At 41.8% G+C, this 21,375-nt stretch overlaps 1 protein-coding gene across 2 annotated transcripts in view; it reads right to left on the bottom strand.

Annotated features, from left to right (window-relative positions):
• The window catches only part of Plcb1 (phospholipase C beta 1), a 701,254-nt gene extending 680,632 nt beyond the window's left edge, over window positions 1-20,622 (bottom strand). For both annotated transcript variants that reach the window (XM_028884530.2, XM_028884531.2), the window contains exon 1: window positions 20,140-20,622. In XM_028884530.2, coding sequence (XP_028740363.1) covers window positions 20,140-20,238 — 99 coding nt within the window. In that variant the 5' untranslated portion in view covers window positions 20,239-20,622. The remainder of the gene's footprint in view (window positions 1-20,139) is intronic.
• Between the last annotated feature and the right edge of the window lie 753 nt (window positions 20,623-21,375).

Genomic DNA, 21,375 nt, shown 5'->3' with positions numbered 1-21,375 from the left:
TAGAGTTACCCCAAGATATTTTGTATTATTTGAGGCTCTCAAGAAAGGTGTTGTTTCCTTGATTTCTATCTCAATTCATTTCCTATTTGTATATAGGAGGGTCACTGATTTTTCTGAGTTAATTTTGTATCCAGCTACTTTGCTGAAAGTGTTTATCAGCTATGGGAGTTTCTCGGTGGAAATTTTAGGGTCTTGTACGTATACTATCATATCATCTACAAATAAAAAATACTCTTGGACTTCTTCCATTTCAATCTGTATCCCCTTGATCTCTTTCAGTTGTATTATTGCTCTAGGTAAATCTTCAAGTACTATATTGACTATATATGGTGAGAGTGGACAACCTTGTCTTGTTCCAAATTCTACTGGAATTGCTTTTAATTTCTGTCCATTTAAATGGATGATGGCTATTAGCTTGCTGTAAACTTTATTATGTTGAGGCATGTCCCTTGTATCCCTAATCTCTTCAAGATTTTTATCATGAAGAAGGGATGAATTTTGTCAAAGGTGTTTTTTGGGTTTTTTTTTTTTTTTTTTTTTGCATTTCATGAGATCATCACGTGGTTTATGCCTTTCAATTTGTTTACATGATGATTATATATTGATTTTGATATGCTGAACCATCCCTGAACTGCTGGGATGAAGCCTACTTAATAATGGTGGATTTTTTTTTTGATGTGATCTTGGATTAAGTTTACAAGTATTTTATTGTGAACTGTTATATCTATGTTCCTAAGGGAAATTGAGCTGTAATTCACTTTTTTGTTGGGCCTTTATTAGATTTGGGTATCAGGATAACTGTGGCCTCATAAAACATGTTGGGCAATATTCCTTCTGTTTCAATTTTGTGGAATAATTTTAGGAATATTGGCATTAGCTCTTCTTTGAATAATTCTGTTTTAAAACCAACTGCCTTTGTTTGTTGTTGTTGTAGAAAAAAATTTGTATTCATATTTTCTTTTTTTAATTTTTATTATTAAGAAATTTTCTATTCGTTTTATATACCAACCACAGATCTCCCCTCCTCCTCTTCCCATCCCCCAGCCTCCCTCCCCAACCCATCCCCCATTCCTTAGTTACTGCTTCTAATTCACTAGAGCTTATAAGTTTGTTTAAATTGGTTATATGATCTTGCTCAACTTTGATAAATAGTATATATCAAGAAAATTATCTATTTTCTTTTATATTTTCCAATTTGGTAGGGTTACAGGTTTTTAAAGTATGTCCTTATAATTCTCTGGATTTTCTCAGTGTCTCTTATTATGCCTCCCTTTTCATTTCTAAATTTGTTAATTTGGATAAGATTTTGTCAATCTTATTGATTTTGCTAAAAAAAAAAAAAAAAAAAAAAAAAAAAAAAAAAAAAAAAAAAAAAAAAAAAAAAAAACCTTCTTGGTTTCATTGATTTTCTGTATTGTTTTCCTTATTGATTTCAGTCCTGAGTTTGATTATTTATCGCCATCTACGCTTTTGGATTAATTGTGATTTATTCTTTTTGTTCTAGAGCTTTCAGGTATGCTGTTTAGTTACTAGTATGAGATCTCTCCCATTTTTCTATGTAGGCACTTAGTGCTATGAACTTGCCTCTTAAACCCACTTTCATCATGTCCCATATATTTAGATATGTTGTATATTCATTTTCATTCAATTCTAGAACGTCTTTAGTTTTTAACTTTTCTTTATTTCTGCCTCGACCCATTTTTCACTGAGTAGTAAAACTTTCAGTTTCCATGAGTTTATAACCATTATATTGTTTCTGTTATTATTGATATCTAGCTTCAATCCATGGTGGTCAGATAATATGCAGGGTGTTATTTCAAATTCCTTCTACCTGTTGACACTTGCTTTGTGTCCATGTATGTGGTCAATTTTGGAGAAAGTTCCATGAGCTGCTGAGAAGGAATATTCTTTTGTGTTTGTGTGAAAGGTTCCATAAATATCTGTTAGGTTCATTTAGTTAACATCAGTTAGCTTCAGCATTTCTCTGTTTAGTCTTTGTCTGAACTACCTGTCTATTGGCAAGAGTGGGGTACTGAAATCTCCCACTACCAGTGTGCGAGGGTCAATATGTGACTTAAGCTGTAGTAGTGCTTCTTTTATGAACTTGGATGCCTTTGTGTTTGTTCCACAGACGCTAAGAATTGTAAGGTCCTCTTAGTTGATTTTTCCTTTGATGAGCATGTAGTGTCCTTCTCTATCTCTTCTGATTAGTTTTGGTTTGAAGTCTATTTTGAAAGATATTAAAATGGCTACCACAGCTTACTTCTTAGGTTCATTTGCTTAAAATATTGTTTTCCATTCTTTTACCCTAAGGCAATGTCTATCCTTAATGTTAGGTGTGTTTCTAGAATGCTACAGAAGGTTGTATCTTGTTTTCTCATCAGTTATGTTAGTCTCTGTCTTTTTACTGGAGAATTGAGACAATTGATGTTGAGAGATATCACTGAGCAGTTTGTTGATTCTTGTTATTTATTTATTTGTTTGTTTGTTTGTTTTGGGTGTGTGTGTGTGTGTGTGTGTGTGTGTGTGTGTGTGTGTGTTTCCCCTCTTTTGTGCTGTGGGATGGTCTGTATGTCAAATTGCTCTGATTGGTCAATAAATAAAATACTGATTGGCCAGTGGCCAGGCAGGAAGTAGGTGGGACAAGAAGAGAGGAGAATTCTGGGAAGCGGGAAGGCTGAGGCAGAGAGACACTGCCAGCCACCGCCATGACCAGCAGCATGTGAAGACCCTGGTAAGCCACCAGCCACGTGGCAAGGTATAGATTTATGGAAATGGATTAATTTAAGCTATAAGAACAGTTAGCAAGAAGCCTGCCATGGCCATACAATTTGTATGCAATATAAGTCTCTGTGTTTACTTGGTTGGGTCTGAGCGGCTGTGGGACTGGCGGGTGACAAAGATTTGTCCTGACTGTGAGCAAGGCAGGAAAACTCTAGCTATACTTTTGAATTGCTGGTCTTGAATTATTATGTCTAGTTAACCTCTTCAGGTTGTTTTCCTTCTGGTGCATGCTGTAGGGCTAGGTTTGTAGACAGATAGTGCTTAATTTTTGTTTTATCATAGAATATCTTATTTTCTCCATCTATGGTGACTGAAAGTTTTGCTGGGTATAGCAGTCTGGTCTAGCATCCATGATCTTTTTGAGTCTATAGAATATCTATCCAGGCCTTTGGCTTTTGAAGTCTCCATTGAAAAGTAAGGTGCTATTCTAATAGGTCTGCCTTTTTATGTTACTTGTTCTTTTTCCCTTGCAGCTTTTAATAGTCTCTCTTTGAGCTGTATATTTAGTGTTTTGATTAATATATAACAAGGGGAATTTCTATTTTGGTCCAGTCTATTTGACATTCTGTATGCTTCTTATACCTTGATAGGCATCTCCTCCTTTAAATTGGAGAAATTTTCTTCTATGATTTTATTGAAGATATTTTCTGTGCTTTTGAATTGAGTCTTTTTTCTTCTTCTTTTATTCTATTATTCATAGATTTAGTATTTTTATGGTGTCCCACATTTCCTTGGATGTTTCAGGATATTTTTTTAATTTAACATTTTCTTTGACCAAGGTATCCATTTCTTCTCTCGTGTCTCCAATGCCTGAGATTCTCCCTTCCATTTCATATATTCTGTTAGTAAGGGTAGCCTCTGAAGTTGCTGTTCTAGTTTCTTCTAAGTTTTTCCTTTCCACATTTTCCTCAGTTTGGCTTTTCTTTATAGACTCTATTTCCACTTTAAGATCTTTAATTGCTTTATTCATTTCCTTCCACCCTTTTGGGTTTTCATAGATTCCTTTGATGAATTTATTTGTTTCCTCTTTAAGTGCCTCTATCATAGTCATAAAGGCTATTTTAAGGTATTTCTCTTGTGCTTCAGCCTTGTTCCAATACTCACTCACTGCATACTGTGGTAGGGTTGCAGGGCTCTAGACATATTGTCTTGGCTGTTATTGATTGTGCTTTTAGGCTGGTGTCTAGGCATCTGGGTTTGGGAAGATTATAATTTTTAGGTGCTGATATCTGATCTTGTCTTTGTTGGGTGGGTGTTTTGTTTCTTGGTTTCTGTTTCCTCTCTGGTTCTTAGGAGAGTGAGGCAGCTGTGTTGCCTGGCAGGAAATTCTTCTGGGATCCTGATAGGTGTGGCTACTGGGGGTTCCAAGCAAAATGTGTTTCTAGGTATTGGAAGCTGACACTTAGCAATGAGGATGAAGGGATGGCTATCCATAGGAGGGAGGAAAACAGGCTGTTCCACTAGGATTTGCTTAATCTCCTGAGAATAGAGGCAGAGAATGTGGAGAAGCCCTAGTAGGTGGTCTACTAGGGAGCTGGGTTTGAGAATGGGGGGCTAGACTTGGAGGAATGGGGAGGGAGAGGTGAAGATTTGAAGTAGGCTGCCTGCTTCCCTTACTGGAATGGCCTATGAGTTCCCAGGAAATGCCTGCTGGAGTTGGGGGCTGAGATAAAGCAATGAGTGGAGGAGCAGCAAGTTAGGAAGGGAAGATCTGTGTAATCCACTGGAGGTGGGGACAGAGGGCAGGGGTAGCTTTCAGCAAGTGGTCTGCTGCAGAGCTAGGGTTGAGACTGGGGTATCAAATTTGGAGGAGAGGAGAAATAGGTGAAAAGCTGCAGTTAGCCTATCTGTTTTCCATGCTGAAGTCCACTTTTTTCCCCCAGCATTTTCATATACATCCTAAACACAGCAAATTCTAACCTTCATGTCTTCAAAAGAAGTTGCAACAAAAACTCATAGAGAACTTACAGAGAGAACTTTGAAATTTTTTATTGTTTGTTCAGGGTAGGCAAAGTAGCAGTAATGGATTTTCATTTCCCTGTACATTTAATTTTAAGAGCTTAGCACTGGACGCTGCCCACTTGATTTCCAATGCCTCCCTATTCCCTTTCTCAGTTCCTCACTGTGAAGGGATAGAAAGGCAGGGGTACTAATATGTATCTGCGAGAGTTGGCATAATCAAGGAGGATGATTTTAGTAAGTCACCTTCACAAATATATGCACACCTCATAACAATGTTTGCTATTAATATTGGCATATTTAAAAACAAATGTTGGCCTAGGACATGAGGTAAAAGCACCTACTGCCCAGGCCCAAGAAACTGAATATGACCCTGAGAACTCACATATCTCCAGAACCCATGTGTAAAAATCTGGGTGCAGTTGGCAAATCTGTAGTCTTGTATGCCTATGATGAGCCTGAAGACAGAGATAGAAAATTGTGAATGATGCTGCTGTGCATAAAGAAGTGTGGACATCTCTTTGAGACTTTACTTTCAATTATTTTCAGGAGATACCCAGAAATGCTAGAACTGCTGGGTCATGTGGTAGGTCTATCCTTAGTATTTTAAGGCAATCACCATCCTGTCTCATTCTGATATTCTTTATGTATTTTTTTACAACTTTTTAAAAATGTATTTATTTTATGTGTATAGGTGTTTTGTCTTCATGCATGGCTGTGAACCACTTGCATGTCTGTTGTTCAGAGAGGTCAGAAAACAATGTTGGATGTTCTAGGACTGGTGTTACCAACAGGTGTGAACAGCCATGTAGGTGCTGGGAATCAAACTGAAAGAGCATCCAGTGCTCTCAACCACTGAGCCGCTTCTCCAGCCCTTTCCCACATATTCTTAATACATAGCTTGAAAAACCATCTTTTAAAAGAATTGCACTGGTACACAGAACTTCAGAAGAAGTCGAAATTCTCAAAATTACTTAAAATTTAAATGTCAAAAAAGACATTTGGAAATAAAATTTGTCCTTAAAATGCAGGAATAATCAAAAATGTTTTAGGCTTCTGTGAGATTACATGCATGACAGTTCACAGAAACATTTGCAGACATGTTCCAACACCCGCTCTTCTTGAGGTGTGCAAAACAAAAGCCCTGGTGAGCTGCACAAAATATGTCCTCTAAGTTCCACACCAATTGGTATTAACCTGTAGGTATAGCTTATCATTTTCAGGTTACCTCCTCTTCAGAGCAATGGACAAGATTCCAATTAAAAAAAAATTGTGGTGATAATTCACTGCAAGATCTTAAAAATCAAATGTTAAAATTAAAAGACCCAAATATATGAAATTTAGATGCTGGGTCTCTATCTTAGGCCTCTTTGCTTTGTTCAGATGCTGCTGATTCTAGTTTATTGGTTCTCCTTCCTAGTCCCACACTTGGGTGCAGGTCCTCAGTAATCATTTGGCTCAGCTTCATGCCCACTTCCTCCATAATCACCTCAAACATTCCAGTACCTACTGGAATTCAGCACTCAAGGTATGATCTCACTCAGAAATCCAGTCTTCATTTTCAGTTCCACTTGCTACATAGCTGCAAAAATCTGTGTTTTCCCCCACATCAAAGCAGCTACTCAGCCAAGATGCTACATAGTAACTGTCAGAATATACGCCTGGGAGTGATGTCTGAAATACATGGTCATCCTTTTACTCCCAAAGGATATGATTCTTAGTTCAGTTGGCTACTCTAGAATTGAGCCAACCCCTAGAAGGTTTGTTTGCTAACTAATTTCTGTTCTTGTTTGCTTTCTATGGCTATGATAAACACCATGACTAAAACAACTTGTGGAGGAAAGAGTTCATTTAGTTTACATGTTACCGTCCATCACTGAGGGAATCCAAAGCAGGAACTCAAGGCAGGAACCTGGAGGTAGGAACTTAAGTAGAGAACATGGAGAGATGCTGCTTATTGGCTTTCTCTCCATGACTTATTCAGCTTGCTTTGTTATACAACCCAAGACTACCTGCCATAACCCAAGACTGCCTGCCCATAGGTGGCACCACTCACAATGGACTATGCTTTCCCACAACAATCATTAATTAAGAAAATGCCCCACAGGTCTGCCTATACTCCAATCAAATGGAAGCATTTTCTCAATTGAGGTTCCCTCTTTGCAGCTGCCTCTAGCATCTATCCAGCTGTCAAAATCTAACCAGCACAGGCATTTTTTTATTCTTTCTCCATCAATATCAATAGCATGTGTATTCCATGACAGTTTTTAAATTCTCAGGTACACCCAATGTACTAAGCTATTAAAATGCATTACTGGCCCCTATCCACAGAGTCACTAATAGATGACTTTCTCACTCTATGTAGGATGTAATCTAGGAATTCACACTTCTAATAAATTCACAGAGATGCTGATGCAACTGGTCTACAGTCCACACTTTAAAAGTCACAGCAGTGAGGCTTTGAGTCAGAAAGACAATGACAACCTGTGGCAACATTCCTCTGGCACTGTCTACTATTTGTGGGGCTCTCGAGCCTTGAACTCACAAAGCAGGCCATGCTGGGTGGCTAGTGAGTGCATAGATGTACCTTCACCTGTCACACACATATGCACATATCCCCCATATGCACATAAGAAATCTCATGTGGGCCACAATATATCTCTATGAGCCAGTACAGCTAAATACCCTGATGGCAACACTGAAAACTTGGGTTTTTTTGTTTTGTTTTGTTATTTTTTTTTTGACTGACAATCTTATCTGGAGATTTTCCATGTTTGTTTTATGTCTAAGTACTGAAAAAGAAACACACTTGTTTCTCCAAGTATCAGTCTTCAACATACAAATAGAGTGATTACGTTGCTACCTAAGAACTACTTTTTACCAGGCTGAGATAGGCTACAAGCTGACCTGTATCCCCTCCCCTGCAGTCATCTTGAAGATCTCAAAGCATGGCCTTAATTGGAGATAGGGTCTTTAAGATCTGATGAAGTTAGGAAGTCTTCAGGGTGGGTGTTAACCCAAGATGATGCGCATCCTTACAAGAAGAGGAAGCTTGAGGACAAACACAAACTGAAGGAGACAGAGGGAGAAACCAGCTACCTGTAAGCCAAGAAGAGAGGGCTGGAACAAACCCTTCCCTCTCGCTCTTAGAAGAAAATAAGCTTGCAAAAATTCTGCACTCCCAGTCTCCAGAAGTAGGAGGGAAGTATCTGTTGAAAATCTGTGCTCCTTTGTTAGGGCAGTCCACATGCATTGGTATGAAAATCACCCTAAGCCTCATAACTAACCTCAACTACACGGCTCATTCCTTGGCACCTGTCTGAGATGTATTGGCCAAGGCTGACCACAATTCTGACTTCACAGTGATTCTTATGCTTTCATGCTACTGCAAGAGAACACATGTGACTAGACACACGCAATTCTAAAGGTACCAATGCTGTAAAATCAACACAGAAAAAAAAATTGCAATGGTATGAAGCTATTGCACAAGATTTATATTAGGAAATGGTAGAGAGAAATGCAATGATAATGTACACTGGGGTGAAAAGCTATGCCAAGGAAGGAGAATTCTGAGACAAAATATAAAACATAATCAATACAACTCTGAATATGAAATAAGCACATAATAAATTTAACCTAGGGTGCTATATTCATTGCCTTTCTCCTGGCTGTAACTAAATAACCAACAAGAAGCAACATAAAGAAGGTTTGTTTGGGCTGATGGTTTGAGGTAAGACAATTTATCACAGTGGGAAGGCATGTGGCTAGCAGCTCTGATGTGGTCAGAGAACATGCTGCCCACATGCTCACATCTCAAAGAGTCAAGAAGCAGAGAGAGATAGGGCAGTTAGAAGTAGAGCAGGTCTACAGCCCTCCAGGCCCATGTCCTAACAGTCCACTTCCTTCAGTGAGGCCCCGTCCCGAAGGTTTCAGAAGCTCCACAGTTGGCACCACCAGTGGTTAAACACATAAGCTTGTAGAGAACATCTGACATCAAATTATAACAAATTGGAAAGTAGAATGCTGAATTAGCATAACTGAAGCAGAATTTCCACGAAACTCTTCATTGATGGGTGTTTTCCTCCGGGGCTCCAAGAACACTGTCTCCAAATAAAGAAAAGCAGAGAGCTATGAAGTTTTGGAATAGAGAAGGGAACCAGTGCAGAAAGTTCATTTAGGAAATTTACTTTTAACTGGGAGGTATAAGAATTCCTTTTGACAGAACATATAGGAAAAGCAGAAGCATGATTCTTTAAATGCCATACAGTATATGTCAGTCACTGAACTAGGGAACCAAAGGAAAGCCTAAACCCCCTGTGATCCACCTAGATGCTCAGTATGTGCATGTTTATCACATGGGAAAACTGATCATTTTAATACAGCTCTGGTGGGATTCAAGTAACCATCATCCTATTTGACTTTAATTTACAATGATTTATGACCAATGATGTTGAATATCTTTTTATGTACTTACAAACTAGCATGCTTGTGGTGGGCAGGGACACTGAGAGGGAGAGAGGCAGGAGAGGGGCCTGATACATTTTAAATCAGGTAAGAACAGGGCATGTTATTTTAATCAGTAGTTCTCAACTGGGGGCAGTTTTGTAACTCAGGGCACTGCTGGCAATAACTAGAAACAATTTAGAACAGCACAACTCTGGCATCTTTTGGGTAAATCAGATATGCCACTAGGCATCTTACAATACAAGCAGGCCAGAACCCTATAACCAAAATGTTCCCTGGCCCCAAATGTCAGTAATGTGTACACTAGAACCATGTGTTTAATAGCTTCTTGTTGACTTTATGTGTAAAAACTTCCCAGGCCAAAGCACTACACAGGCAGGCTGTTGCTACCACACATCATTATCTGAGGCACGCTCCCCACTTGCTTATCCTGCTTCTGTCCATCAAAGTTCTGTGCTCTTTGCCTCCTTATTATGTCCCCACATCCTCTTTCATGGATGAAGCATATCCTGTCTGTCATGTTAAGTCCTATGTAGCACCTAGGTCTTCTCATTAATCGCATGTCTCAAAAGAAATTCCTTCCATACATCTTATAAATATGTGTACCTTTTTTTCTGTAACCACCCAATTATAATAAAAATGATACCTTTGTTTGACAAGTATGTATCTCCTCCACTGGCATATCAACTCCATGAGGACAAGAACAAAAGCATTTATCATTATAAATTCATAATACTGTGAATACCATTTAAAATGCATCAACATATTTTAAAACATGAATATTAACTGTGTGAAAGGATTTTAAAAGTGTACTGTAGGAAAAGATGCTAGGTAGATTCCAAACAATATCATTTCAAGGTGGGCCCAGCATTGGTGAGAAGCCATGAGAAGAAAAATTTCAAAGCAGTGGTTAAAAATTTCAAACCAATGATAAAGGCAAAACAAGGCTTTGGAGTGCTGAGTAGATAGTAAGAGATGGCGAACTGAGGTTGCATCCTCAGGGCTGGAGATGCAGCTCAGCAGCTAGACTGTTTGCTTAAGCAAGTCTGCCACAATCTCACCTGAGTGTGGTATTACCCACCTCTACTCCTAGCTCCCACAAGTTAGAGGCAAGGGGATCAGAAGTTCAAGGGCAAATTCTGCTCCCTAGCAAAAGTGAAAACATTAGATTTGGGAGACTGGGGAAGAGAAAGTACATCTTCATTGTGGGAGAGGGAGAAAAATAGAACTGGGAACACTGCAATGTTTTTATGTTCAGAATGTGGGCGCTGAAGGTTTTGCTCCAGTTTGGATAATCAATGTCACCTAAAAGCCCATGTGTTAAAATCCCCATCCCCAGAGTGAGGCTACTGGGAGCTGATGGAGACTTCAGAAGGTAGGGACCTATTGGGACATGGCCAGGACGATGGGACCCTTCTCTCTCTCTCTCTCTCTCTCTCTCTCTCTCTCTCTCTTTTACTTCCTGATAATAAGAAGATCTGTTTTTCTCTGCTGCATTCTCCTATGCTGCTTTGCCCAAAGGAAAGAGAACCAACCTATCATATGCGGAAACCTCTAAAACTATAAGGAGAAATAAAATTCTCCTTATGAGTTGATTATCACAGATAGTTGGTACTGTAATTGGAAATTGATTAATACAAGCATATTGATTGGTTATGTTCTTAGAAAAGATTCAACAGAAGAGAAACAGATACTCTCAAAAGACAAGTGAGGTGGGGATCATAACAAAGCCTAGACTCTGAGATGCCTAGGGAAAGAGCAGGGCTGTTAAATAGAGAAGGTGCAGGTACTTTAGGGGCAGGAGCTTAGAGGAAGGAGACAGCAGGCCCAGGTACACACTGAAGTAAGAGTAGGAGGAAATTTAGCTGTCTGGTGACTATTGTGTCTGTGCAGAATAGTTGATGTAACTGGAACTTTTATTTTAAATGCAAATTTAGATCTGTAGGTCTGCATTTGCTATTTCCCTCATTTTAGCAATGGAGGTAACATTACCTTCCCCCTGTGAATCATACTCATGGCAGAATGTTTTCAAACAAATCAATCTTTTCTTTCCCTGTAATTCCCCACATTTTGGAATTCCTTGAAGGGTGATTTTCATTGGCTATATGGAAGAATATCTCTTTAAAAAAAAAAAAACCAAGAAACTGTGGTGATGCTCATAACACAAGCTAGATTGGGTGGCAAGCGCCTCTTGGTAAGCAAGAGAGGGGGAAGGCAGGAAGTCAGTGAGTTCAAGTCTAGTGTCAGCTAACTAGGGAGTTCAATGCAAGCCTGAACTTCAGCCAAAGAGCAGGACTTTTTCTGGCAGAGGTTAATGGAACAGAAACCTCCTTGGGATTCTGAAGACAGAGGGATGAATACAGGTGAGTAAACACGTGACAGAATCACTGGAAAGGCCAAAGCAGCAAGCTGCAGATGAGTCTCCATGAATGACTCCTGTATCTTCAAAGGCAAGAAAGAAAGACCACGGAGACCCAACATAGCAATTTAGTAAAGACAAAAGAAGTTAAGCCAATAAAAATCTCTAAGGGGCATGATGAACTCTTGATGTGCCAGCTTTTCAGCATCTCGCAGAACTGCAGAAACAACAGTGTCAGGAGTTGGCCTATTTCACACCTTTGCCCTCCAAGTTTCACTCATATTTATCAATTTAATATGCAGCCAGACTCTCAGCCCCAAGACATTCTGGCACATGTAGTTTAGATGCCCCGACATTTTGTGACTAGAAGTCTTACCAAGAGTGGATAGGGATGGATGCAAAGACTCAACCACATTCAGCAGCACAAATGCACAGTTTATATCAGTAATTTTTCTTCAATCAGCTGGACCACTTGCTGCTGACTTGCTCTGTGGACTTATTGCTCCTTTTTAAGCTCCTATAGCCCCTCTTATTACATGAATAAAAATTAATTTTCTGACATTCATTATGTAGGTAAGTCTAAAAAAATGATTTTTTAAAAAATAGCAAAATTGTCTCTTCAAATCCTCCAGGCCCCAGTGCTGTCCAGTGATTACATCCATGTCCAGTTCAGGTGACAATGTTTCCTTTGCTCACTAATCCCTTTTTCCCTGGACTTGCTCATAAAACTTTGATGCAATAAAATGAAACAAAACACTGTGAACTAAAAAAAGCCCTGGAAATGGAAAACAGATGTAGGATGTTTTTAATTCTCTTTTAATATCAACTACCTATTGTTCTCATTTTATATTAATAGTCTATTTCCCAATCTATAATAATTTAGTTTCTTGGTAGATGTATGCATTTAGTCAGTATCAATCAATACATATACTAAAACATTTCAAGAATACAAAATTTTTCAAATTAACACATAAAATGAAATATTAGACCTTCTAAGAGATCAAAGGGGACCAGGAAAAACTCTTGAAGAGCCAGCATTCTTTGTATCCTGTTTCAGCTCTATTTTTCCAAGAATTGGATGTTTCCTTAGGATCCAACAAGTAAATAAATTATTTCATCAATGTGTCTCCAGGTCATTTGCTTCAGCGACACAGTCCATCTGGCTCTGATCAGCGACTCCAATATCGTAAATCTGCAGTGCATATGGAATTTGTGATATGACCTGAAAGGCTGCAGGAACCTAATGCTAGCTCAGGTAACAGGAAAACTAATGTTTTCAGCTGGCAAGGGCTTGTATTCAAGTGGGGACCCATAGTGTCAGTCAACAACTAGCAATCAATCCCATTCCATTTCTGCTGCAACTTACCACTCACAGTCACATGGGACACTTTTAAAAAAGAAACATTTAACTACAGGTTACCAGGTTTGCCATAAGAAAAGAAAGTGTTCTTATTCCATTTAAGTATCGCCACAGGTAAGTACAAGTTGAAGCAATTTATTGATAGGCTACTTTCAATGGAAATATTCAAGATATTCTAATAGCCAGGGAAAAAATTAAGCTAATACACTGGGAGCAGACAGTGTCTGCATCGGGTGTTATGAAGGGAGTGGACTGCAGTTAATGCAGTTCTATTGGTACACGGGGTGCCAGTGAACTGTTCCCTTTAAAATGGTTAATTTGTGTTATATGAATTCTTCCTCAACTTTTACATGTTATAATAAAAAATAAAATACTAAATTAAAAACAAAATGACGGCTGGGTACAGCCAACTGATACAGTGTCTGATTATCATATAGTGAGACCCCAAAATCAACCTCCAGCATAGAAACAGACATGAAGGGAAGAAAAAGCAAGGAAGAAAAATACATCCTGACAACGGCGCTCTCTGAACCTGCTCTGCTGTGCCAGTAACTGCCTATGTGCATTACTCTCCGGGCTAAATTCCTGGAGCTGTGTTTCTTCCTGTGGGGCATTCTTCACACCTGCTACACTTTCCAGACTCAGCCTTAGGACAGATAAGGACCTAATCAGGGGTCATCTACACTAAGGATCAGCCACTGCTGTTGTGACTCTTGGAGAGACGGTCAATTTCAGCAACAATAAAAATGCTGTAGGCACAAGAGGTTTGGTTTAGTTTCCATTCAAAATAAAAATAACTGTTGTAGATTAAAAACAGGCATAACCATCTATGGAGTTACCAGGCATAAAAAGCTACCCAGAGGGTAGGGATGGTGTTCAGGCTTGCCAGTGATGATATCCCTAGAGAGTGTGTTGGTGACAAGTGACGGCTCTGTGAACACTGATGCATCAGGACACATGGCTTGTATTTTTTCTTACATGATTGTTACACTGTGATGCAAACCTTAGCTCACCTTCATCATCTCACTTAGAGGAAAGTATATTCTTGTATTTGTTTAGATTATAGTCATTACTGGTTGTCAACAGAAAATCAGAGGTTCCTGACAGACAAGAAATGACATATGAAGGTACTTTTAAAATTTTTACTCATTTCATATGTTTGTGTGAGAGAGGGTACTGTGTGCATATTGAGCATGAGGAAGCCTGTGGAAGTCAGGGGAGAGTGTTAGAGCCCCTGGAACTGAGTTACAAACAGTTGTTAACAACCACATGGATGCTAGAAACTGAACCCAGGTCCTCTGAAAGAGCAACTAGTGCTCTTAACAGCGGATCTATACCCCGAGACCCTGTGGGAATGTTTAAGTAGCTCTGTAGAGAGGATTTGGTGCCTTCCAATCAAAACTCCACTTCTGTGGCTGACCCAACCTGGATCCACCTGCTGTCAACTCAGCTGCTTCTTCCATTCCCCATAACCTTTCCAAGGAGAATCTGCTGACTTCCCACTTCATGGCACTTTCCACTCTGCTCCCTCAACTAATCTTGTCAGCATTATCCTGTCATTATAGAAACCAGAACTGATTCTATAGAATATTGAAGTTCTAGTGAAGCTTTTGTTTAGTACTCTACCTTAGGTGTGAGGTGTTCTGTTTGTTTTGTGTTGTGTTGTTTTGCTGTGTTTTTAACCTGTTTGGCCCTTGATTTAGTTTTTTTATTGGGTGGCATGGAGCAAAGGAGGATATAACTTGTTTCAAATCCAGGTGGCATGAATATAAATCTAGGCCCCTAAGCGTCCTCAACCATTCCCAACAATTCAGCCCAGCACTCTTGGCTTCTGAATGGTAGGTTGCACTTACAAAAACAGGATGTGCCATGTGAAATTATTTGTGTGTGCATGTGTGTTTATGTGCGCACAAGTGTGGTGTGTCTGTACACATGTAGAAATAAAACTTTTGGATGGGTTGTAAACTGACTTGCTTGGAGAAAGTGGATCCTGTTTTGAATTATAGAGACTCATTTTCTCTGGAACATCTGAAAATTTTAAAAAGGGTAAAATTACATGCCTTTTCTCTTTAAATTACAGAATACACAATTGAAACACATATTAAATGGAATACAAGGAAGGTCTGAGAATTACATCTGTGGGATAAAAGTGGTATCTTATTGAATGCCTTCCCAAAATCCCTATCTCCTTTCTATTTCTACTTGTATAATTCGGTTGTTTTTCAAACCTCCCTTTTATTGGGGGTTCCTATGTGCCAGATATGACACACGGAAGCACACATGAAGCTCAGTAGCTCTTCTGTGATCTAAGAAATACAATAGGCATATCACAGCAAAGAAACATGAGGTTGAGATATACTAGGAAACTTGCGCACAATGTGATAGGAATGTGGGAAGCAAGGGTGAAAAACAAAGAAGAGAAAAGAAAAGGGACACTGCTAGGCTGGTGGCACACACCTTTAATCTTAGCACTTGGGAGACAGAGGCCAGGGTATCTCTGTGAGTTCGAAGCCAGCCTGGTCTACAAAGAGAGTTCTAGGACAGCCTGGGGCTGTTACACTGAGAAACTCTGTCTTGAAAAACCAAATAGAAGGAAAAAGAGAAGGAGGAGACGAGGAGGGATAGAGGAGAGAGAAAAGGAGAGAGGAGAGAGGAGAAGAAAAACTCCCCAGAGATCAGAAAATAAAGAAATAAGGTCCTAGGTTTGAAAAACCAGCAGCCCAGGGCCTGGGAAAAGGGCTGTTACACAGTTTTGAATCCTTCCTTTCCTATCTCATGTTCAATTGCTGAGTAGCAGTTTTCTCAGAGATTGAAACATTTCACCCTACAGGGAAGCTTCTTAAGCCAGACGACAGACAATTCAAAATAGCTTCAGGAAGTCCCTGAAACTGACCAGATTCACTGGGCCTCTTCCTCCCTAGAGCAAACAATAAAGACTGCTTTGAGAGGGCCTCTCAGACAAGACAAGCCGCCTGGAAGAAGCAGAAACCAACAGAGCTGCCCAGAACAGGTTTAGAGCAACTGAGTCACTTGGAAAGAACACTCTCCAACCTGTTGAGCTGTCTTCAGCCTATGCAGTGTGCTACAGGTTCACCCATGCTGAGGTGGGCTTTGGTGAATGCAGCTGTAGGTCATTTCTGCTTCTGCAAGTAACCTTTCACCCACATTCCTGTAAGAAACTCCAATGAAACGTAACAACATTCGCCAAGTTGAACTTGTGTGGCATCCGTACTTTGGTCTGTCCCGGGCTTCCTATCTGTGGTGAGTAGATATGTGTGTAGCATCTTCCCAGAAAAAAATTTTGCCCCACAACACCAATCCAGAGAGAAGTCAAAACTCAAAGGAAAAATGGGTCAAGCTCATAATAATCCCCCTGGCTCCCTAGCTACAACGAATTACCGTCCACAGTCTACCTCACCACAAATCTCCTGTAACATCCACAGTTCAAAGGATTGACCATGTCCCACCTTTAATCCAGTCATATGCAAATACAAAATAAAAGGCTGTAATTTACTTTATTTGCTGTTATTAGTAAACAAGTAGCCACAATAGGTCAGCTCTTTCTCCTTCCAACAAGTTCAGGAACACAAGGTCAGCTTTGATGTTACATCATGTCCACAGTTAGCTTAAAATTTCACAGGATTCCAAAACTTCCCTCACTTCTAAGGACTCCCAGATCTTCCTTCATAAGACAGCAAGTGTCTGGCTTGGTACTACAGAGTGTCTGCACACCCCAGCTCCTGCTCTTAGCCATCTGATACCTATTGTCATCTGATAGTGCTTGTCAGTGACAATCATCCTTAGAACATCCACAACTTCACCAGGACTTCAGTAAAGAGCCAACAAGTTGTACATGGCATAGTACTGTCTAGATGACACCTCCCGTTCAATATGGGGGTGTTGGCAAAACAGGACTATTGAGTATGTTGTGTAGCTCTTTACAACCCTAAACAGCCCCAACACATCACTTTCAATTCTTAGTATGCACTGTACTGTCTAATGGGATAGCAGATAGCAAAACTCTATGAGATTTGCCCACACTCCCTTTTTACAATGGGATTCTACTGTTTTCACAGCAAAGCAGGTGTACAAAGGGCTTCTAAGTTGTTTGAAGCATTTATTTTTCTTCTAGACAAGGAAATGGGATGTTCCCTTGGGGTAGAAACAGGGAGCATTCCCCCAACACAGTGCCAAAAGTTAAAAGAGGGAAACTTCCATAGCTCAGTGACACAAAATCAAACCAGAGACCCTCTCAAACCTGGGGAACAGAGAAGGAAAGGAAGGAAGGAAGGAAGGAAGGAAGGAAGGAAGGAAAGGAATGTAGAATTATTCACTCATTACCTACCAACAGTTCAAAAGAAATGTAATAATATGAGTTATTCATTCTAATCTGAGTATTGATGATGCTTCAGTAAATAACCCCCTCTGGGGTTATTTATCTAACAATACTGCCACTTGAGTGTTCCCAATTCCTACATGACAAATTTCTCAAAATGTAAGCATAGAGATAAAATTAAATTCCTAAGTCAGTGAACATTTACGTAGGCTAAGAAAACACAGTAACAGTTCATTCATAAACCTTCCCCCTAGTCATATACGGAGTGTTGTTTCTCAGACAAGCAGCAGCAGCCACCACATTATCTACTGCCCTGTGAGAAAGGAATACTCTCAAGCCCTTCTCCAGAGCTAAATCAGAAACAGGATAGACTCAGCAATCCCAAGACTACCAGGTCTTCTGGATGCTTCTGAGGGGAGAAGTGAGGAGAAAGCAGGTCACAGAGGCTTCCTACAAACTATTACACTAGATGTATAGGAAATGTAGCACTACCAGTTTTGTACAAAAGAAAACAAAGGTCCAATGTGATTATTGGTCTAAAGTCACACTGCTAACAGATGACAGAACCCAGACCCTGGATCCAAGATTTGTTTTTCTTTGTCTTACAAGCACAACTTCACATAGATGCATTAGAAACAGCAAACCAGATCAAATTGACTTGGTTCGAAAGGAGGAAATACAACCTAGGAAAACTAGAGAGGGGGTGCTTAGGGTCTACAAATAATACTAAGAAAGTCTGGATGCCTCCTAGTGCACAGATCACAGAAAGCAAGAGAGCCAGAGTGCCTGCAGGGCACTCCTCTGAAGTCCAGTTAATTCATCCTCTGGGTGCAGTCTGTTTTCTCTTTAAGGATACTCTAGATCTCTCCAAAGTGCCTGCCTCCTTTGCAGGAGCCTCCCCAGAAATTCACTGCTGCAGTGACAGGAGGCTGCTCCCCCTTCTCCTAGGGCTGATTAGTGGCTTCTCCATTACTCCCAGAGCATCATCCAATCTCTCTCATCGGTGTTTTGATGATTTTGGTCTCTTCTATGGTGTGCCCAGTCTGTAACAGGAGAGATTTTACCTACTTTCTCCATCATCCCAAAATTTAGTTCAAGACAGGCACTGACAAATGAGCTTGAAGTGTTTGTTACATAAATACATGCAACACGAATCCCCCACCTGGTTATCTATAGCCTTCCTTCTCAATGTGTTATTTTCTCAGAAACCAGAATTCATGGAGGGTTACTTAAAATATATTTAAAAACCATGAGTTTAGTAAAGAATTCTAGAGCTGAAACTACCCCCTTTTTTACTCTGAGACTGTTCTCTCCTCTCCTCTCCCCTTCTCTCTTCTCTCTGCTGATCCCCTCTCTTTCCCTGATCCACCATTTTAACAGCTCTTTACTTAAGTATGTCTAGATGGGCAAGAACATTCTACTTGTTGAACTGCACCTCCCTTTTGTTTTCTTGACATAAAACAATTCACCTGTGTCTGGATTTGTTGTTTAGATTCTATTCCATTTATAACAGCATCCGGTCCAATTAGACTGGGACAGAAAGGAGAAAAAAAGTGCAAAGCCCCTGGTAAAGAGATCGTGTTTACATCCTTGCCTACATCATTTAATAATTGGCATGAGATTTCAAGGAGGCTGTGGCTCCTCCGGCAAGTTCAGTTTGTGTTTCCAACTGGACAAAATATAGGCACAGATGCACTCAGCTAAGTAATTGGATTCACTACCTGGAATATTTAAATTGTTTTCAGACACTGGAAATTGGCTTAAGAAGATTAAAGTAAAATACCCGGGAGGATAACAGGCTGTAATTTACGAGGTGGGAAACCTCAGTGAGAAGACCAGTTCACTCTCCCATAGCTGCTCCTGATAAGAGATGTATTCATCATTAGGACTTGAATTTCTTTAGATCCTGACAGCTCAGGTTTATTCAGGTGAGTTGTTCTTACCAACCCCTTTGGATGGCACCCAGAAAGCTAAACTGATAGTATAATGTGCATCCCATTTGCGTTTTCAGTAAGAATTCTTTAAGTGTTCTGAAGGTAACTAGGGTAGAGGAAAGGGAGAGGTCATGGGAAGTCCTAGGATCTGGACTGTAGGTGAAGCAGTGGAGTCCCAAGGGTGGACAGGATCTGTCCTATACAGCAAAGGATGCAAGTAGATCAGAGGGTGAAGTTGTGAGTCTATTTCCAAGTGAAGACTTCAGCAAGCTCATTTCTCAAAACCTGGCCCTCTCCGCAGGCCCATTCTGCGTTCCTCAGCCCTAACAGCCCCTCATTTGCTCACTAATGCGCCTTTAGTGTGCCCTCCCCAGCCCTTCCCAAGGCCCCTCACTCCGGAGCCAGGCGCTGAAGTTTGGCATCAACGACCACCTGTCGGCTGTACCGCTGTGTCTTCTGCCGCGTGGCCAGCATAAAAATGCTCAAGGGTTAGCGGTAAACTGCAAGATTTTGGACCTGGGTAGTAGGCATTCCTTCTTCAAAGAGGGGAAGGGAGATAAAAGGGATTCTTAGCCAGTCGAGAGGGGTGCGTCTAGTTCTTTCCAGCGCTATCCAGCTGGTCCTAACTTCACGCTCTTTCCAAACTCTCAGGATCCGACACTGGGTAAAACCTGTCTCTCCACCTCCACTGGCCCCAAAGACTTAAATCCCTCAGGAGGCTCTGGCCAGACCCAGCAAGGATGTCAACTCCAAACACCCTAGCAGGAGAGCGCGCGCGAAGCTGTCACCCTCTGCCACCCACCCTGGCAGCTGGCAACCTGTGCGCCCCGGGCTGCCCGTGCCCGTTCCAGCGCCCCATTGCATAACGCGCCCCTCGCCCCACCCCCACGCAGCCCGCCCTCGGGTGCCCGGCCCGCGCCCCACCGCGCCCCCCCCCACTTACATCATCCCACTTGACGAATTTGGTGCCCTTCTTGAGGCTGTCGGACACGCACACGGGCTTGAGTTGCAAAGCGTGCACTCCGGGCTGAGCCCCAGCCATCTGGGCTCATCGGGGTTCCCGGCAGCCCGGGTGAGCGCAGCGGGGATCGTGCGCGGAGCTCCGGGCACGGGCGGGCTCGGCTCTCGGCTCAGCAGGCTCTGGGCTCCGCCGCCTGCCGGCCTCCCGGCCTCTTGGCCTCCGCACCTCTGACCAGCACCGCTCAGCAAGCGGGACGCGCGAGGGCGCAGCAGCCGGCCATGCCCCGGGCGGGACGCAGGGTCGAGAGCCCGCGGTGGCTGTGGTGCCTCGGAAGACGCGAAGGAGCAGAGCCGGGCAGTGCGAGCCGCCCGCCGCCGGATCCTGCTTGGCCGCCGCCTCGAAGCGCACCATTCAGCACATCCTCTGTGCCCAGAGGGAGCGCGCGAGTGACACGCTCCGGTCCCCTCCTCCCTCCGCTCCTCCCGCCCCTGCTCCGCCACCCTCGCTCGCGGTCCTCCTCCCCCAGCTCGCTGCCCAACTTTGAGCGCTGGGTCAGCGGCGGGAAGTGGGGACGCAGCGGCACCTCCCGGCTCCCGGGCCCCACTGCAGCCGACGTCTGCGCCACGCGCCCTCTGAGCATGCCCCGTGCCGGTGCCAAGGCTGGTGTTCCCGGGGCTTTTCGGGGAACCTGGGCGCGAGCCTGGGTGGTGTCTTATCGGATCCTAACCTACAAGAAAAGAAAAGAAGGACGTTGGGGAGGAATGGGGAGAGAGCTGTCGGCTTTCCTTCTCACTGGTGCTCTCCTGTCCTTTCAAAGAGAGGGTTATTGTTTATATAGAGAAGCACTTGCGAGGTTTCAATCGAGAACTCCATAGAAACCTCGCCCCGCCAGAAAGTTGGCAGCGTGCTTGTCTGGATGGCCCGAGAACCGTGTTTTGAAAATTAAAAGTTCATCTGGGGGGGGGAACAATTTTATTTCCCAAGGAAGATAAAAGGTGTGGGGCGCAAGGAGCGGTGAGGGTTATATAGAAACAGGGGTGACAAGATGTCTGTCTTCACTCCCAAGGTTGAGCATGTCGACTGTTTGAGAGGATGGGGAACAACTGGAACCTGCTTCCATCACAGGGTTGGAGGTGGAGGGTGGGGCATAACGTGGTAAATCCACTTTACAAATTAATTTCTTATAAACATTTACTTACCACACAATCCAGAAATTCT

This window comes from Peromyscus leucopus, chromosome 4 (genome assembly GCF_004664715.2).
Source record: "Peromyscus leucopus breed LL Stock chromosome 4, UCI_PerLeu_2.1, whole genome shotgun sequence".
NCBI lineage: Eukaryota > Metazoa > Chordata > Mammalia > Rodentia > Cricetidae > Peromyscus > Peromyscus leucopus.
The sequence above is the reverse complement of the archived record's forward strand: the minus strand, read 5'-3'. Positions and strand labels throughout refer to the sequence as shown.